This window comes from Notothenia coriiceps, unplaced genomic scaffold (genome assembly GCF_000735185.1).
Source record: "Notothenia coriiceps isolate Sejong01 unplaced genomic scaffold, NC01 NC01_scaffold00000339, whole genome shotgun sequence".
In the NCBI taxonomy this organism is placed as follows: Eukaryota; Metazoa; Chordata; class Actinopteri; order Perciformes; family Nototheniidae; genus Notothenia; species Notothenia coriiceps.
The window spans coordinates 3,709,530-3,729,783 of NW_011333040.1; the positions used below are offsets into that span (position 1 = coordinate 3,709,530).

At 39.9% G+C, this 20,254-nt stretch overlaps 1 protein-coding gene across 1 annotated transcript in view; it reads right to left on the reverse strand.

Annotated features, from left to right (window-relative positions):
• Window positions 1–1,755: 1,755 nt before the first annotated feature.
• nherf1b (NHERF family PDZ scaffold protein 1b) overlaps window positions 1,756–20,254 on the reverse strand; it is a 47,940-nt gene continuing 29,441 nt past the window's right edge. Inside the window, exons 2-6 of the mRNA XM_010768190.1 lie at window positions 13,215–13,388; window positions 9,923–10,076; window positions 7,139–7,182; window positions 3,629–3,748; window positions 1,756–3,384 (exon numbers count right to left, since the gene is read on the reverse strand). Coding sequence (XP_010766492.1) covers window positions 3,247–3,384; window positions 3,629–3,748; window positions 7,139–7,182; window positions 9,923–10,076; window positions 13,215–13,388 — 630 coding nt within the window. The 3' untranslated portion in view covers window positions 1,756–3,246. The remainder of the gene's footprint in view (window positions 3,385–3,628; window positions 3,749–7,138; window positions 7,183–9,922; window positions 10,077–13,214; window positions 13,389–20,254) is intronic.

Genomic DNA, 20,254 nt, shown 5'->3' on the forward strand with positions numbered 1-20,254 from the left:
GCTCAACCACAATATCCATTTTGACTTGGTCCCCACTGTTGTAATGTTTGTGTTGTAGCTCAATGTGGAGCAACTAGCCTCGGCCAACTTCTAGCTCAACATGGCGACTCAGATTCACTATGACTTCACAAAAATCTCTGCAAAACTTCCTTTTAGTTCATCTCCAAATAAAGTTTTAAATGAAGGACAGTATTACAGTGACAGAACAATTGGGATTACATACGGGAATATAACTAACTAAGTATTATCAAATAGACATGACTGAAATATTTAATTGATTGATAAGGAAGAATGTAAGTGGAGAAAGTTGAGAGTTCAGTACAGCCTAAGGGGCCATATTAGTGCTAAACATAACTAGTGTTGTAAAGTAACTAGGAGATTTACTAAAGTATTGCACTTAAATACAATTTTGAGGAACTAGTATTTTACAGGCCTTTTACTATAACAGAGTATTCCTACACTATGTATATTTCTACTTGTACTTAAAAGATCAGTATGGTAGACCAGCATAAATACCAGCTTCTCCAGCATAGACCAGCATACCAGCTTCACCAGCATAGAACAGCATGCTGTTTTTTTCAGCAGGGTAGTTGGTAGTAGCCTACTTATTCTACCTATGGGCTTAACTATATTAAAGTATAAATGAACAGATATTACAGACATGGGTGATTTTCTATAAAAAAATCTGCCTTCAAGCACCTTTGTTTGCTATTTCACATTATGTCTTATTTCCAAAAGAGTAACTAGGCTATTCCCCTGTTTCAGCTAACTCGCTGCACATTATTTGCCGAAAGATAAAGGTGATTAATTGGCCCCAGATGAATAACAGTGCTGATATCCAATGGTAAAATGTCATAATCATTATCTCCACAACAAACTTTGAAGACCTCACCTTTGAACATCATACAGTTGTTATTATTATACTGCTGTTATCTTTAATTGCCAATTATAACAACCATCATCATCATGATCCTCTTTCTATGCCCAGTGACCATTTTATACCATTTACGAATGATGTCCGTCAATGTCATGAAGTCTAATTATGTTAATTACCCCAGAGAGGCACAGAGGGAGCGGCACAGAGTGTGACAGTGAGCTGTGATTATGATGGCAGCGCTGGGAGGAGAGTGGAGGAGCAGAAAGGTTGAGGCCATTAGAAAGAGACAGCTGCTGGAGACAGAGTGGCATGTTGGAGGGCAGAGGAGGAGCTCAAACACTGAACCATGCAACCAGGAGGTCTGGGAAAACAGCTTGAGGGCATAAAATATGACAACAACACATCATTTCTCAGTAAATGAAGGAGTCAAAATGGGTGGTGATGCTTTACAAACTGCTTCAGTTAAAGGAACAGTTTAATAAGGAGGCTAATAAGTTTGACACTAATGGGGTCAGATTGATGACATTTCCCGAATAAAAGATTCCACAGAGAGGAAGCATTAAATGCAAACGATCTTTATAAAATGTTATCTATATTATTTATATCTATATAATCTCTGTAGCATTATTTGGCATCTATGACCACATAACACACAGTTTTTCCATTTGACTGGTGAAAGGTCTAAGAGAGACATCAAGATTTCTGTCCTGTCTGAGTCAATGTTGTCACATTAAACCTGCAATAACTCATATTTATGGCCACTTGGTGGCAGTGGAATCAAGCCATGAGCACAACATTGATCAACTCCCTGTTGCTTTAATGCAAATCCTTCTTGTAACATGAATGAACACTTAATAAAGTACAAACTTTTTTGCTCATGCATTTATTTTGTGTGCAAATAAAGGGTGTTTATATCAGTACCATGTGTGGATTATTGAAAGACAGTACAATGTATTACTCCTCCAGTTGATGTGCATAATTAAAATTCCTGATTCATTGCAATACGACACATACACTACATGCATTTAATGATGTGTGGTCATTATTTCTTTATAAAGTTTATGATATTACATATAACTGTCAGATAAACTGTGTAGAACAACATCATCTTTCCAAATGAAGAGATTATTTCTAAACTTCACAGTTTTCCTCTTAAAAGTATGTCACAAACAGATGTCTTAGAAGCAGTTTCAACGGCACACCAGCACACACCTTGACAACATTAATACATTTAATTTGTTATCACAATTAAATTAAAAAAAGCTCACCGGAACTTGTTTTTTGTGATGACTGATTTATTACAGTATAGAAATTGCTTACTTCTTACATAAGCTACAAAAAAACATCTTCATATAATTAAATCCTTCATTTGGAAAAATCATTACTATTCTCAATACTGCATAAATGCATAAAATCTAGTGACAAACGGACAGTCTTTTAGAAATACATCATCTCAAAGTTACATAATTATTTTTCTTACAAGACATTGATAGAAATGTGTAAAAATCTAATTTCTCAAGCGAGCGATACAAATATCCCATATGCTCAAAATGTGAACTGAACGGCCATTCACAGCGGACATAAGGGCAAAGTGAGGACGATATAAGTTATTCAAAAATAAACTGTAGTTCACATTTAATAAAAGGTGATATCCAGAAGTCATAAGATGAAATCATGCACAGTAGCAAGAAACGGTTAAAACAGTGGAATTACGTTAAAACGATATATATGTATTTATATATACATACATACAATATGTGTGCATTTTGAAGCAACGGTCTTTTACAGTTTAAAGCCATCAGGGAATCATTTTCAGGATCTTGTTATAACAAGCAATGGTGATAAAAAAAAAGAAGAAGCTTACTATGTAAACTGTAAATAAATTGCTGTTCAGTCAGATGTTAATCCCTACAAACTAAAATAAAAAAGGTCAATTGATTGTCTGGCTGGTTTAATTCCTGTTATTCTAGTGTTTAAAATGTTAGTAAAAACTTTTTAAAGACAGATAAGCAGACGGAGGAGGAAGGTCATTAAACTTCCACAGGCACCAGACTCTGACCAGCAGTGACTGTCAGGGTCCACACACACACAAACACACATTTCCAACATGGTCCAGTTCTCCTTCATTGGCATATACATCTTTCATTGTTAGTAGCACATTATACACATAATATATCTGGGTTAAAATAACATAAAAAGTAATAATAAGAGGAAGAATACTATATTTTACAGAACGGCTTGATTTGTCTGATGCCAATAGTTAAAATGCTCATTTAATGTCATGATATTTAAAAAAAAAAAAAAAGTCTTTCTGATGTCTCTGTGTAAGAATAACTGTATAAAATATGTGTGTGCAGAGCTGAGGCGGCCTATAGGTTGCTGAAGAGTTCATTTTTCTTGGTCCAGTCCATGGGGGGGGCTTTCTTGTTGGAGCGTTTCTGGTGGGCGAGCTCTTTGACCTGCTGCAGGGACAGGTTGAGCGCCGGGATGGCGCCCGCAACAAAACCCTGAGTGATGAGAAACAGGGGAGGGGAATATGTTTAATGTTTTGTCACAAAATGCCACCTTAAAGAACAATATTGAAGTGATTCACACGGTATCCTTATAGAGTGGTGCAGGAATGAGTCCTAAAGCCGGACATTAGTTAGCATTTTAGCACTTTTAGGTTCCACTGTTTTGAAGTAAAAGATTTATTGAATGAGATTTTGGTAAAATGCCTGAAATAAGGTACTACAGGGTTGTGAAATGTACCTCAGGTAGGGTTTTGGCGGGCGGGGTTGTGAGCGAGGTGTTGGAGGAGGCGTTGGACGGAGAAGGACTGATGGACATCTTTGAGTCCCTCTGTGCCTCTTTGGCCCCTCTACCATTCACCTGGGGACACAAAAACTCATCGTCAGCATCACCACAATATTGATAAAAATCATTACATATAAAAAGGCATGTATATAATTGTATCAGTTAAACTACACATTTTTTTCTTAAACATTAGTTTTGTCTATAAAAGGTCAGAAAAGATCACTTTCTCAGAGTCCAATTTCTTTGAGAGGCTGATGACTTTTTCTTGCCATTTTTATTATGAAAAATAAATCCACAATTGATAACATATCAAAAGGGTTGATTTTTCTTTTTGTGTGAATCGACTAATTGATAAATGATTGCAGGTGTAATTTAACAAATGGGATTTGTTATTTATTTTCAGCATTGATGCAGTACCGGACCTCACCACAGGGGGTCAGTCTTATATCTGAGTTGTTTTTTTCCATTGATTAGAAGTTAATAAGAGGTACCTAAAAAGTGTAATGTAACACACAATTATAGAAAAACTAAATATTGGAAGCTTATATTGAAAGAAAGGAAACGTCTATGCTAGTGTGCCGAGTTGCCTTCTAAGAAATTGTACTGTCAACACTTCTATGAAAAAAGGCAAAAGCAATTTAGAATATGTTTTGTAAGAGTGGTGAGTTCTCAGAAACCCTTCCTGCTTCTCTTCCTGTTTGAGTTGCTCATCATTTGATTCAGGTTATTTCCTGCCCTCAGTGTTTGTAAACAGATTGAATGAGTTGCAGGACGAGACATTTAACTTCCTGCAGCCTCAGTAAAAATGTCAGTGTGTATCAGTGTCACTTTTAACACTGCATTTTTTACCACACAGGCGACTTCTCCTTGACCTCCTGCATCCCCCCCTCCCTATTTCAACCTTTAACAAGCGTCCGCTAAGCAACAATACGAGGAACATGTAACTTCACATACAGTCCCTGAATAACGGGAAGTCCGGGGTCAGGCTTCACTTTGCATATTTGGCCAAACGCCCGACGAGAAGTCGACCGCGCCTCACAGTGGTTTCTTTTACTTTGTGTCTTCATGCAAGTTTTTCCTGTCTTATCAACACGGATTTACAAACAGGTCTAATGCGTCCAGGCTGGAATAAGACACTCTTGTAACGTGAGAGAGCTTTTAAAAGCATTCTTGAGAAGTTACAAAAACACACACTAGATACACTCACACATATGTTAGGGTACCCTGCAGTATTACCTACTAGCATAGGTTTGACATTTAAAATAAATGTATTTCATTTTAATTGGGAGAGTCAAATACAAATATTTATACCACTCTCTTGTCAGTACAATAAAAACATATTTATTAATACTAAAATTAAAACACTTTTTGTTTCCAAAATGCAGAGAAATATTATTTATTTTTCATATTTTGCATTCACTATTAGGCCTGTTTCTTATTGTAATTAATTGTCAATCCCTTTTAAATCGTTAATATTCTATCTTTTTTGTTTATTTATTCAATTATAAAAGTTATCAATAATGTTGGATATCTTGAACACACTAATGTATTATTTTTGAAGTCACACATATTGAAGTTTACTGATCTGGTTACATTTAAAACGGCACAAATCAAGTACAGAGCAAGACATAATCTACTACCCAGGAAATTAAAAACATTGTTCGTAGACAGAGAGGGTTAGGGTATCATTTGAGAGGAAATCTACTTTTTAAACAACTCAAGGTCAGAACAACTCTGAGAAGTATGAGCATAACAATCTGTGGGGTGATTTTATGGAATGGTTTGGAGCAGGAGTTACAACAAAGCACAAGCATCATTCAGTTTAAAAGGATGTACAGAAACACTTTTTTGAAAAACTATGAGAATGAAGAAAAGTGATTGAAGATGAGAAATTATTGTAAATGTATGTATAAATGTAAAGATGTGAGTAGGAATAACTTGCAGAAATGGTTTAAAGGATAATCATTGATTAGCAGTAAGTAAGGGGTGGGAATTAATAAGCATTTCCTCCTGCTCCCTTTCGGACACTTATTATTATTTTTAATAATATTTTTTTGTTGAATATATAAATATTATTATGAATTATTGATAAATACTGTATTCTAACAATACGGTATTCTGTTTTTCACATTTATTATTTTGTATTTGTTTTTAGTTTTTTTTTAAATCTGTTCGAAATAAAGATGAAAATGAAAATGAAATTATTACTCTGTTTTCTTTTTCTAGAATCTATTTCATTTTGGGGTAAACTCGTATCTCTATGGTTTTCTCAAACTAGGGTTGGAATGGGATCGGTGGGGCGTGAGGACGAATTGTTCTAAAATGCATATTCTTTTTAAATGGAAAGAGATGTTTTAATTCTAACGCTGTATTGTCGTATCTGTCCTTCAATTATAAAAAAAATCCTCCTGACAGCATTTCAAAACTCAGTAATTAACTACGTCCTTTGTATCCTTACAGAAGCTCTGAATGTGCCTCCTACTCTACGCGAGTCTAATTGGAAGCAAACCCAATTATTTCAGCAGGATTAAACGAAGCCGATACGATCTTCATGGCTTAGCCTAAAAAAAAGGACTTTCCAGTTTGAATACACCTTTTATATAACTGTCGTTCATGCTACTTCATCGACAGGATGGATTTGTACTTTGTATACACAATCCATCCTTGGTCAAATAATTCAAAGTTAATGGAGTACTCGCTGGGCGGGGTTTTCCACACAGCAGCGTACAATGAGACAATAACAGGAAAGTCCGCTCAGTACACGTCTCTGAGATGAATAACTCAGTTCTGTGATGTGGAAGCCACACCTGAATGCTGCGAGTTACTTTTAAACCCTGCTCCCCTTCGGCCCGCTGGACGCTGGAGATCTACAGAGTGTTATTTTGGTATACAGAGTATCCAAAGATGATCTATTGTTGTCCTTCTCTCTCAGGAAGCAGAGGCTCCATCACAAAGCCAAAACTGGTATTTGAAGTGTGTGAAGAATCGTCGGTCTCCCGCGGCGGCAACTTCCCTCTCTTCTTCACACACTTCAAATACCAGTTTTGGCTTCGTTTAAAAGCAGATGTCCAAACCAAATGAAAGCATTGCATTCATTTGAGTGTCATTCTGAATTTGTGTCGGTTCTACATGAAGGGCTGGGATGGTTACTTTAAAAATGTGTTCCGTTACAATCACAAAGTTACCTGTAAAAACAAAGGTAATCAATAACCTAAAGTTTTAACATGTTATAAAAATAATGTTACCAGACTACGTTACATTTGGATTTCCTCAATATCTATATTATTTACAATAATATTAACAAAGATGTTGATTAATCTGCACTTGTCTCTGTTAAATACACTAATACATAAAATAATCAAATAGACACACACATACAAATGGGTTTGTCTTTAGCAATCGTCTGACATGTTGTGTCAGTAACATCATATTGAATTGAGGTATTTTCTGCTGGTGTAATCTTACCTTCTCCTCCATTTTCCCATTAAGGACAGGCTCAGGCAGGGGACCTGTAGAAATTAAAGAGACACAAGAATCAGTCATTGAACTCCACGTCTCTTCCCTGTGTGTCAGGACTAATGTGAGACCATCAGCTCCACTCTGCTAGATCAAGAGTCTCTCAGCAGCTCGCCTTTCACTCCACCAACACTTACTCTGTTACATAGCGCAGGTATGAGCAGATCATCCATTATTCACACATGGTTCATCTTCTATGAGATGCTCCTCCTGCATTGCACCCACAGACCCTCCAAATATCAGAAGGCTGTAGGGGAGCATTTCTCTGCAGCTGTTTCCCATAGAAATGCTTCATCACAACGCCATGTTTGAACACACACTTTATTTAAAAAAAGGGGCTCTTTAAGCTTTTTGGGGTTTTCCCTTTCTTGTTGTTTGTTGTATAGGTTTTTGTGCATGGTCTGCAAAGGCTAAAATCCCAAAGTTTCTCTTTACATTACTTGTTAGAGGCTTTTATCCAAAGCAACTTACATACTCAATACTGTGGGCAATCCGCACAGGAGTAATTTGGGGTGTCATGCCCAGGGACACAACGACATACTGACTGCAGTGGGGTTTGAACCTGTGCTTCCCTGATCTGAACACCAACGCACTAATCCACTGCGCCACACGCCTCCCCCCCCCCCCTGCCCAAAAGACCTCCATTTGTTTAGTTATGTAACATAGTGACATCAGTACGTAACACTTTGGCTTATATTGGCTAGCGCTCAAACACATTGTACGTGATAGGCTAATGGGCGGGATATCTCTAAGCGGTTGACTAATCAGAACAGAGACGGCCAGCTAACCAAGAGAAGAGGAGCTGCAGCTCAGGCAGTATGAGAAAAATAAAGATTTGTTTTGGTCATTGAAGCCTGGAGACAAGTCACAGTAGAGGCACAAAATCCAAATATAAAACCTGAGTGAGCATAACAGAGCTCCTTTAGGAAGTGGTGCTGTAACCGGCATCTTGATGAAGAAGCATCCCTTACCTTCCATCCCTCTGATCCTCTGCACAAAGTCTTTCTAAAGATGAATATTACTGGAGATAGCAGCTGGTCCTCCAGTGTTACTCTGATTCAAGGCCTCTCATGTGTGAGTTTGTGTGTGTGTCTGTGAGAAGAAGCCTCTCAGAGTCCTTTTGCAGCTCCTGCTTCAGGCTGAGAGGCCACTTGGAGCGAGCGCCTTGGAAACCAAACAAAGCGTCCGGTAAGAGAGCAGTGTGAGTGGAGTTAGGAATCAGCGCGGGCAGCTGCCCTCTGAGTGGGCCCGCAGCATGTGAAGGCAGTAACCTGGGAAACACCCCACTGGAATCTCTGCTGATTGTTTTTTATCCTGTAGTGAAACACTGACGCCGTTTGAGAGTCAGAGACAATAAGAAACGTCTGCCTCTTATTCAGTGATGGTGGGGTCCATCACACAAAAGTACACAACACATGACAAGTTACCCAAGTGCTTATTAATGGATAGACTTATGTACTTGTGTCTGAACATAAATCGACTGGGAATATTCTATTAAACCATATTGAATTTTTTTAATCTATTTCCTCTGTCCTGGATACAGAGGGCAGCGTCTCTACCCAGTGTTGACCCTCTGTTTCCATGACAACAGCTGGCAGCAGCATGTTTACATGAAGGGTCTCATGGTGCAGAGTGACGCACACACTTACGCACGCACGCACCTGTGTGAAGGACAGACCCTCACACAGAAACTAAAGGACACATTGTACTAGAGCTCCCCCTGGGGACGGTGGTAAGTATAACAATAATTATCATTAGAAACACTGTATTTCTAGATTACTTTAGGGGGAATTTATTGTGGGTGTTCAACCTGCACAGAGTTGGTGAGGGAAGCTTGAAGTTGCATGTTTGTTTATTTGTATATGTGTCTGACAATGGTTTTAGTATTGGACGTTTTTTGGAGCGGCCATAGATAAGAAAGGTCAAGAATGAAATAAAAAATAACAGGAGAACATTTTAAGAAATCATTCTTTAAATAAAGGTTACCCTCCAAAAGAAATGTGATATTGATATTAGTACTTAGGTCTCCATTACAAAAAAACAACAATCCAGTGAATGTTGCTTCTTTGTGTCAAGTTACAGTGTGATGTCAAACGTTTGGAAGAGAGATCTGCAATCAAGCTTTAACACCTACAAACAAAACTGTTACTGAGCTCAATCCCTCTCTGATCCGTCTGATCTGATCTATTTGGGTCCAAAAGATTAACTTTGTCCACATTAGGTGTGTGTGTGTGTGTGTGTGTGTGTGTGTGTGTGTGTGTGTGTGGTGTGTGTGTGGTGTGTGTGTGTTTGTGTTTGTGGCGTAGGGGGACAGGATGAGGCTCAGCGTCTCTGTCTAAGTTTCTTGGCAGGCAGAGAAAGAAAAGGAAAAGAGCTGTGCAGGATGAAGCGAGACAAAGAGAGATAAAAAGAACTAAAGGAGGAGAGCCGAGAGACTGTGTCACAGACTTAAATCTGTCGGGGTTGAGAGGAGGACAAGAGGAGGCGACCTCTTGTGTCTAAAACATGTCTATAACCACCACTGACAATGGACCTGGTGTGAAACATTACGAGCTAATGGCAGCAATGCACTCCGTCCCTGCCAGAAGACAGCAGTTGAACTTGTGCTGCTTCTTTAGTGATGGTCATATTGTTCTGCGCGTGTGTGTGTGTGTGTGTGTGTGTGTGTGTGTGTGTGTGTGTGTGTGTGTGTGTGTGTGTGTGTGTGTGTGTGTGTGGTGTGTGTCCTCTCACCGGTGAGATAGTCCGTGGAAGGGGCGACTCTGCACTTCTTGAAGAAGGCTTCTGTGTCTGCGTCCACCACCAGCAGACGGGCCACGTTCCCACCGGCTTTAATGGCGGACACCACATCCGAGTGGGTCTTCCCTTCTACTGACACACCGTTCACCTGAGGAGGGAAATAGATCGTTTTACTTTCTAAATGTACAAAGTGTTCTTCTTTGGGGGTGGGGCTGTCCTGTCTTTGTTTCCACAGAGAAACAGTTTTTATCTCTGTCAAGGATTTCTTTCTCAATATTATCACTTTGTCTGCCAGAGGCTCCAGGGCAGGAAATCCTGAGTGTCCACGCAAAACACACGTACACACACATTCCTTTAAACTCTAACTTGCAAAACAATCGTCACAGTGTGGTCCAAACCAAAGACTAGGTATTCTGTTTGGTTCAATGTCTACTTTTCATTTAGCCTTTATTTAATACTTTTCGTCCCAGGAACAACTTGGTTGTCTTTTCCAAGAAAGACCTGGCCAAGAATAACAGCAACACAGAGTTTCAACAATAACAAATAGCACACTCTCATAGACACATACATTTAAACTACTTTACAAAATGGTGCAGTTAAAACATTTTCACAGCCTGGACTTTTCAGGGTTTCGTGCAGTAGGTGCAGAAAAAGGTTCTCTTTCCCAAGTCAGTTTTGGGAACAACAAATTGCTTAATGTCCAGAAAACACCCATTTTGATTATAGTTTATTGTTAACATATGCCTTGTCTGTGTGGTGTACAGTAACTCAACATGTCAGGTGGCTCACTCCCACACCAGCTGAGTATTCTGGGAAAAAATTACCATGGGAAAGCATGTGAGAAATTTCTTGGAAGGGTGTGTGTGTGTGTGTGTGTGTGTGTGTGTGTGTGTGTGTGTGTGTGTGTGTGTGTGTGTGTCTGTGTGTATGCTTAGGTCATAGGGTGGACCTGCACATCTAAGCCAGTCCCAGAGAGGAAGCTAGACAATAGCTGCTCGGCCAGTAGCAGAAGTAACAATGACCGTCCGCTCCCACAAAGCCCCGCTCCTCAGTGGGTGGTGCGGCTGTCTGGGGCCCTCGGGGGGGAATGAAAACCCCTCGCTAGCCTCACACAGACCCCCATCTCTGAGGAAACTTTAATCCCTCTGTCCTCTCTCTGTCCTCCTTTTCATTTCACTCTGATGGTCATTCATATAGGAAATGAAGGGAAACGTCCACATCAGTGATTTCACAATGAGTCAAGATAATGTAAAACACTGAATGAGTCGGGCACGTTCATCGTGTTTTGCTCACACTAGTCAAATATACAGAAGTATGAGAGGTTGTATGATTTATTACAATCACAAGGTTTTATGGTTGTAATATATATTACAGGACAATAAAAATGGAGACAGTTTGTGGTAAGTACACAAGTACAGGTCAGAGTTGGTCTAATTTAGCTGCCATTACGCCATGTTGTTGAGTACAACAGCAGTAAGTGACTTTTCTTTCTAACTCTTATCAAACATTGTATGACATTCTTGCTATTTATCACCGCTAGGTCGAATATAAAGTTTATTTTGAGCACTGAAGTCAAACGTATGTGATGAAGAAATGTCCAATCTTCTCATAGAAATGTTTGTTTACACACACAACTCTCTGCGGTAGGCCACAGCACAGTCAAAAAGAGGTGAGCAGAGCAGACCCCAGACCAGTTAAGAAGCTGATTATTTCAGTGTGGGGCTGAGCACAGTGACAGTTTCAGAGTCCTGCGGGGATCTGAGACCCCACACAGCGGCAGTTAGTCCACACCACATTCCTCCAAACCAAAAGCTAACTTTGGGAAAAGAGAGGGCCGACTCTCAGGACCAGAAGACCTGCCTAACTTTTTGATGTGGATGTGGATTACTCAGATGAAGAATTTAGATCATTTACTTCAGTTAAAGTACTGATTTCACACTTTAAAAGTACTATCTTACAAGTAAAGGCTGCATCGAAGTAAAAGTCTGTACGTATAAATAGAAAAAGTAGTAACAAGTATGATTGCTATACTGCAATATACATTATAATCATGTGATTGTAATCACTCAAGCATAGATCTTAAAACAGGATTTAACTTATTTTGCATTTAATAATAATAATAAATTATATTTATATAGCGCTTTTCTCAAACTCAAAGACGGTTTACAGTCGGGGGAGGGTAGACAAACAAGGACAGGCAAAAACAAACAAAAACAACTGCAGTTACTGATTATTTGTATTATAGATCAATCTGATGATTATTTTCTCCAATAATTGATTCAAGAAAAGGATATTCAATTTGTACTTGAGTTCAGGACTTGAGTAAATGTCGTTCTACAACTGCTTTGCATTTAAAATACAACTCTTTTCGAGTAGCAGCCCCTACAGTTGTGCTTTTGTTACTTTAACTGTTTATAACAATACAGTATAACAAAGTGTTCATATATATTTGAGGACCTGATGTTGGGTATCTGTCAGTGGTGGAAATATTGCAACTACAAGAAAACCGAATATAACAGATTTTCCATCTCATACAATGGAGTCAAGGTGAAACCTGACCATGTATTTTTATCCAAGTAAAAAAATCACCTCAGGCTGCTCAGAGCGGAAGAGTGGCTGACAGAACAGGAAGTGGGTTTTTCGGTAATTCTGATCAGTTTCTCTTCTCCTAAGGATTACTCTGTAACTAATGAGTTAAAAAGTACATTTACTTAAAACTGCCAGTGACTTCCATGAATCCTTCTTACACAAAGTATTCAGATCTTTTACCTCCAATCAAAATCTAAAATCAACATGTCTGCACAGCAGTCATTTTCAGAATAATGTATATTATATTATTGTATTATATGTTGACCATGTTAATACTGCAGCATTGTTTAACAGCATTGTTTAACTATATATACTGCCAAGAATTTTTTTGAATTTCACAGAAGGATCAATACATATTTGTCTTAACAAAGTAATAAGATAAAGTAGGTGCTGATTATATTTTGTTTAGTAATTTAAATTAATTGAAGTTATCAAATGAATGTAAAAAAGTTAAATATTTCCCCCTGAAATGTAGTCAAGTAGAGGTGAAAGGTAGCAGAGTATTGAAAGACTCAAGTACTCAAAGTACCTCAAAATTGTCCTTATGTACAGTACTTCATTCTAATTTGTATTGTATTACTTTCAACGACTACCGCCAAGAGTTAGCAGTCCGTTCAAAGAGTTTATAAACTAGAAAGTCTCCCCCCCCACAATCAGTATAGTCTTCTTAAATGGAGTTACTGTCGCTATAAGTTACCTGTATTATCCTGTCTTTGGGCAGCAGGCCCGCCCTCTCTGCTGGAGAGTCTTCGTCCACCGCTCGGATGTACTGTCCCGGCCGCGCCCGCTCGCTGTGCAGGTTGAAGCCATACCCGCTCGCCCCTCTCTGGATCACACAGAGACGAGGCCGCAGTTCAGGGCTCATCACCTCCTGGAAGCAGAGGAAACACAGCAGGTTAATATCAGTGTGTGACATACATCGACAGAGCTGGACATTAGCGGTTCAAAATACCTCCACCATGGGCTCGGGCAGAACGAGAGGCACAAAGGTTACGGAGAGCTCCAGGGATTCGTTCACCATGAATATAAAGCCGAGGTTAAACATACAGGTGGCTGCTGCATGCTGATGTGTTGTGCAGTGTTTTTAATAATATTGTGTGCTGCTATCTGCCTCCATGTGACTCAACTGCTCTCCAGGAAGGAAGAGGGTCCTGGAGGCATGTGATTGGAGGTCTGCTGGGAAGGTTTAGGGAACATTTGGGGAGGGGGGACTTGAGGAAGGGATCGGTTCCGGTGTGGTCCGAAGCCCCTGATCACTCCTGGCTCCGAGGAGGACAATGGGCGCCGACCTCTCACCTCCCCGTCCCCCTCGCCCCGCCCCACTATGGGATGGCAGGAAGAGTTAGAGCTGTATTGTCATCCAGGAAAAACTCAAGTTCAACCCCAGAGCCTCCCTTCCGCTGAGTGGAAGAAGCACGTTCTTTATTTAGAAGTAGGGCGCCGTATGGCTTTGTCATCAGAGAGGTCAAAACACGACAGAATACAAAGAATACAGAGAATACAGGAGCTACAGATATCAGGAGACGCAGCACTGGCCAAGATCATCTTTATAAGTGTGACCAAATGTGACCGGAAACACAAGGTGGGCCAACACAGAGGTACCTTACCTAAAAACGTTTCTGACACCTTCATGGCCTCAAGTGCAAGTTTTCTTCATTTCAGCATGATCTGTATTTTGTAACTTATAATCCAATTTAGAGCAAAATAGACCATAAAGCAGGGTATGCTTTGGTGTTATTACGCAGGTTTGGTTTTACTTATAGACACAAAAGATGTTGAATATTCACTCTTAATTAAAAAAAAAATGGCATGCTGTTATTGACGTTACAGAATAAGCAGTTTTTTGTATTTATAGGTAAAGCAGCCTTAATGGCGTTGTCATCAAAGAGGTCCACATATGACGTAATGTAGGAGCTACAGATAATCAGGAAAGGCAGCGCTGGTCAAGGTAATATTTGTCAGTGTGACCAAATATGATCAGACACTCCCTTCACCTACAAGTACCTTCAACCTGCATCCTGGCTGGCAGTGCTCAAGTCTGAGAAAAAGACCCTGTCTACTGCTGAGTTCAGGTTTGGTTGTACTAAAAGATTCAAAAGATTGTTAATTTGTGTCATAAAAAAAAAGACTTGCTGTTGATGACGTCACATTATACTTCCCAACAGGTCACAGTGTGTGACTCAAACTCAAAAATTGGAATGAAAAAGCTGCAACGCCCTTCGGCTGAACGGGAGATGCAGGTTATTTACTTAAAAATAGGGCGCCTTAATGGCTTAGTCATCAAGGAGGTCACATCTGAACTACAGGAGCCACTGAGCTCAGGAGACGCAGCAGTGGTCAGGATAATCTTTGTCAGAGCGACAAAATCTAACCCGACCCTCCCTTCACATCAGAGCAGCTCTGCGTCCCGCCCTCTGTCAACTAAAACACTGGAAGACAATAAAAAAACTTCTATAAATAAAGTCTGACTCACTTTCTACAGTAAATACGGGGCAGGAAGCTGATTGGTTAAAGCTTAAAGAGGACGTAATAAAAACTGAATCAACGCTTTCTCTCACCAGCCATGAGTGATTGTCACTTTACTGTATTATGTAAGACAATAGGTCTAAGTCTACAACCCGCCCTCCGCCACCAATATTTAACTTCTCTCCTCGTCTTTCTTGGAAAAAACACTATAAAAAACGCACTTTATGATGTTTTCAAGTAAAGCAGGTGATTCTGTGTACTGTCGTTCCTAGAAATCATGTGAGGTTCTAACAATAAACTGCAGGTTAGTCGTTTTTTTCCACCACGGATGATACCTTTGTTTTATGAAAACAATTCATGCTAAAATAGAGGCACCCCTATGCCTACAGGTTTTGAGTCATCTGTTTACTGCTAACAGATGTTAGTTTGGCAAACAACCAATCTTTAATTAGGATACCTATGTGAGAAAACATGCTAGTTTGAAGAGCATTTTGTGTTCATTTAACGGCCTGTGTTCATCAAATGTTGGGCCTTTCCAGTGTCCTTTAAAGCCTTTCGCACATAAAAGCCAAAAGCCAGAGTTTTCAACACACAGTAAACATTGTGAATTGTAAATAGGTATGTCTAAGCAACAAAGCTACGGTTAAGGTTAAGAATAGAACGTTTTTTTTGTCCATTAAGTTAAGGATTTGGGGTTTTCTTGCTCTTCAACTATGTTCCACCTGACTTTCAGAGAATTGACACGTGAAAGTCACAGCAAACACACGCAAAATGACAAAGATAATTGCTATGTAATTCATCTGCAACTTGGTGAGATCAGGCTGTTCGATAAAACAGTGTTACTAATCTATTCATCTAACTCAGCAGTAAAGCTAAATGCATTCCTTTTAACTCCTGTCCCTTTCCCCACAGGTTCTTATCCATATTGAGTGTAATGTAAATATCTCAAACTAAATCATTACACAGTGTCACACACACCTCAGATAGAAAACATTAATGTCACAGCTGTCCTTTTCTCATCATCATGCTGGGCAGCTGGAGAGCTGATCACTCATCAGATGAGCTCCTGATAAGAGCCCTGCAGCCACACTTCCATCATAATGGTAACTGATTATACAAAAGGTACGTCTTTGATTGCACGTCTTTCAGTTTCTCAAGTGTTACACCCAAACTCAGAGTGAAGCCACCGTCCTTTACAAGGCCTTTAAATGTAAAAGGTTCAATCCAAAGTGCAGACTGAGTAGACAGTCTTGTATTTTAGTTAAAGGGGCTCCATCATGCTCATTTCTCAGGTTTCACAGATTTGTATTTAGTGTGTCTACTGTGACATGTTTACCTGCTTTAACGTATCATTATTTTTCTCATTCTGCCTGCACCTCTTTTCACCCTCTGTCTGAAACCAGAGCCTATCACGGAGAAAGTGTTGGAGCGCCTGCCAATGGAAGTCCGGGTGTTAAGTAGTGATGTCACTTTGTCGCAAAGTAAAAAAAGAAGTCTAACGGAAAAAAACCTCAAGAAGGAACTTTGTGATTTTAGGCTTTTCTGTACATCTACAGGCACAACAACCTAAACAACAGACCACAGCGAAGGGAACCCCCCCCCCCAAAAGCATAATAGGGCCTCTTTAAAAAGTTTAATTTATCTCAATGTTTCTCCTCCTTTAAAAGCCTTGAATTACCAAACAAGCAAGCAGCTCTCACTCTCCGTGGCAGTAAAGCACTCTCCGTGATTTATAATTACTCCGTTCATGTGGCATCAACACACTCTGCAGCCTTGGCATTAACTCAGTGACGCTCATGGGGTCCGTGGCTGACGTTAGGCGTCCCTGTGCAGAGAGAGAGAGAGGCTCTGCTCGGGACAACAGAGGGGGGTTTGTGTCGGAGGAAAGTGAAAGGCTGAAGAATCTCCACGAGGGTCTGAAATCTGTGGAATCTGCTGAACACACACAAGCCAGGACGGCTAACCAAGGACCGGTCAATTGAGTGTGTGTGTGTGTGTGTGTGTGTGTGTGTGTGTGTGTGTGTGTGTGTGTGTGTGTTTTGTGTGTTAACAACAAACACAATGTAAGGTCTTCTATACCGAGACACAGTTTCAAATATGCTGAGCACAACAAAGATACAAACACAGTACACTCAGGGGACGTTCTGTAAATCACCGATCGTCATAACTCCCTGACACACACACCCATGCTGAACGGCCATATCTGTCTTGGAATGACACACAAATCTGCGTTCCCTAACTTACGCAGTAAGAACAACTAAATATTTGTTTTAGACCGGCTTAGCTTTTGCCTGAGGTCAGCTTTATTCGGGAACATTCGTATACTTCCTCTCAAGACTCTTTTGTTTTGTTTTGAGAAATTCCCAGACGCTAAAGCATCTGCATGTACGTGATATGGGAAAGAAAACAATACTGCTTCCTGAGATTTAGCTCAGTTGTCAAAATGATCAACCAATTTGAATTCTTCAAAAGATTTGTGTGACCACGATGCAAATATGTGTCATGTAATCTTGTTTTGTATGCTTAAACACCACAAACCATCACCCTTTTTTTTGACTGTAATAAGATCCAAGTCGTACGGTTTCTATTGTGTGAACAGAAAAACAGGGTTTTCTAGAGTGGACACCCTCTCAGTGACACACACTTTCCTTTGAGGGTGGGAAGTGTTGAACAGGAACTGTTGACACATCTTCCCTCAATATGCTTCCCTCTGTGCAAGCTCAACTTCCTGACATGAAAGAGAAATTCAAATCCAACACAAACTCATGCACAAAAAAGCTCATCGACACACGGACAACATCTTAGAATGGGAGGCTTTCGTTAGTTTGCATGTAGAGGATTGAAGTGTCTGTCAAAACATTCCTCTAAAGAGCAGAGAGTGAAATAACTGTGTTTGACATCTCATACAGAAGCCAGGCAACATCAAGCCTCTTTGAAATGCTGGTTAGCACGACCAAGAGACAAATCTGACTTGGATTGTTTGTATCTAGTCTTCATGCTAAGCTAACTGGCTTGATGTTTAATACAAGAGTGGTATTGGTCTTCTTGTCTAACAAAGTGTAATCCTCTTATAAAGACTTAAAGGTAAAGCCAATAGGGAAACGAGTCGATGCGAAACGAACACTTCGATTAATTATCACAGTAAAAGATTTCTTGATGAATTTATGGTGGCAATTGAGTCTTCTTCATTCGAGCATGTTGTACATTTTGTAAATGATGGTCCCATTTAGAGTCAAACTGACGATAAGGCAAGATATGCTTGAGGATCTGACTCACAGTGCCAACACAATGCCTGAGTTCCCCGTTGGGTGGTACTAAAAGTTGTCTCACACTCAAAAAATAAAATCCTTAATGTCGATATATTCCCATACCTGCTATATACAGGCTACAGTTTGTGAATCGCAACATGAGTGAAAAAATAAATAATGTATACACGTATTTCCCAAAATGTAAAACTATTCCCTTAAATGTTCTCTTTAATTAAATGAACAGATTAAGTGACTGTGTCATAAAGGTTCCTTTATGACCTTCCTCTCTGCAGACATATTTCCTCATTAACATTTAGTGTAACAAATCACATTTGTTCCCAGTTCGATACTTCAATCTAATCCCAGCAGCTGTTAGCCTCTCACTTCTTTTAGATACAACCTCCTTCAGGCATTTCATATATTAATTGAGTTCCTTGCGCTGCAGCGAAGACTTCAGAAGGATTTAGCCACAACAAATAAGCAATGGCTTTGAATACCAATCACTGCAAAACAAAGCCAGGGACTGTGTTAATATTCTCAAAACGCTCTTAACGGCTGTCACACAAATCTGCACCCTCTGTGCCAGCACACGGTTTCTCTCGGGTTGTTGAGAGTTTTCAGGTTCCCCTCCCAGACGTTGATATAATCCTCTTTTAGACTTTGTTCCTGGTGTTCCTCAGGAAGCTGTGGTTATGAATAGATAAGATATAGAGGTTTGTCTTACATGCCTCTGGAGCAGCTCTGCGCAGCACGTATAGGGGGAGCTGTTATTGCTAACTTAAGTTTCAAATAACAGACGGAAATTCAATCTTTGAACACTTTTTTGTTACCCCACAAGACAAATTGTCAGATTCAGGAATGTTAATGCTTCAGTCAAACTTATGGGTCAAGAAAAAAGGAATGCTATTGGTAATTATTCTATTTAATACTGATGAATTCCCATTTCATTCAAGAAATGTGAACATCATGGTGAGTACGGCTCAGAGGATATCTGAATAACATTTCTAAAATAATTCTTGATAACATTTTCCCGATACCTACGGAAAATTAGGAGTATAAAAAAAACAATGGCCATCAGGCAAATTACCCTTTGTTTACTGTGTGTTTCTATTTGGATTAATGAATTGACGAAAACAAATCCAACCTAAATGAATTAAAAGGCGCATGATTATTTACTTTCAAAGTCAGAGGATCACCAAATTCAGACATAATCATCCTCCTTGGATCCTGAATATTCACCCCAAATATCATAGCAATCCACCCCGTAGTTATTGAGATAACTCTGTTCAATCAACAGACTAAGACTGCTGTTCCCAGAGCCATGCCGCTAGGGTGTTAAGAAAGTATATCAGCTTTTACATGCATAGCGCCGCACAGAAAGAGCACAGGAGTCATCGTTTCTGCCTTGGAGGAGCCTACAGGTGCGTGTCTGACGAGCCAGATTGATTGATTTGCATCTTGCAAACACTCTCAGGGAGCAATAACAAGCAGACAACGACCTCCATAATACCCATCCATCATGTTAATCAGCCTGTGAGTCAGCCACCAGAGATCTGCGTCTGTCAGCCTGATACCGGTTAGACTGAGAAGGCTGTGGCTGCGAGTGGCGCGGAGAGAGCAGTGTGTGTGTGTGTGTGTGTGTGTGTGTGTGTGTGTGTGTGTGTGTGTGTGTGTGTGTGTAGCTCTGCCACTCAAACAGCCAGTTACTTCATATTTTCCTCATGCTTCGCCAGCGGACCGATTTTTTAACTACAGGCTTTAATAAAGGAGAAAGGCTGTAGGACATCCATGACTATATTCTAGTTGCACAGCTCTGGGTCTTTGACTCAATTTCATTTAAAAAAAAAAGGGGACCCTTATTTGAGTTTCCCCTTTCCTGTAGTTAATTAGGTTTTTGTGCATGTAAATGGTCGGCCAAGGCTAAAATCCCAAAGTTCCCTCCAGAGCAGTGGTTCCCAACCTTTTTTCCCCAAGAGACCCCCCAAATGACTCCTGTTGGAAGTTGCGCCCCCCCCACACACAC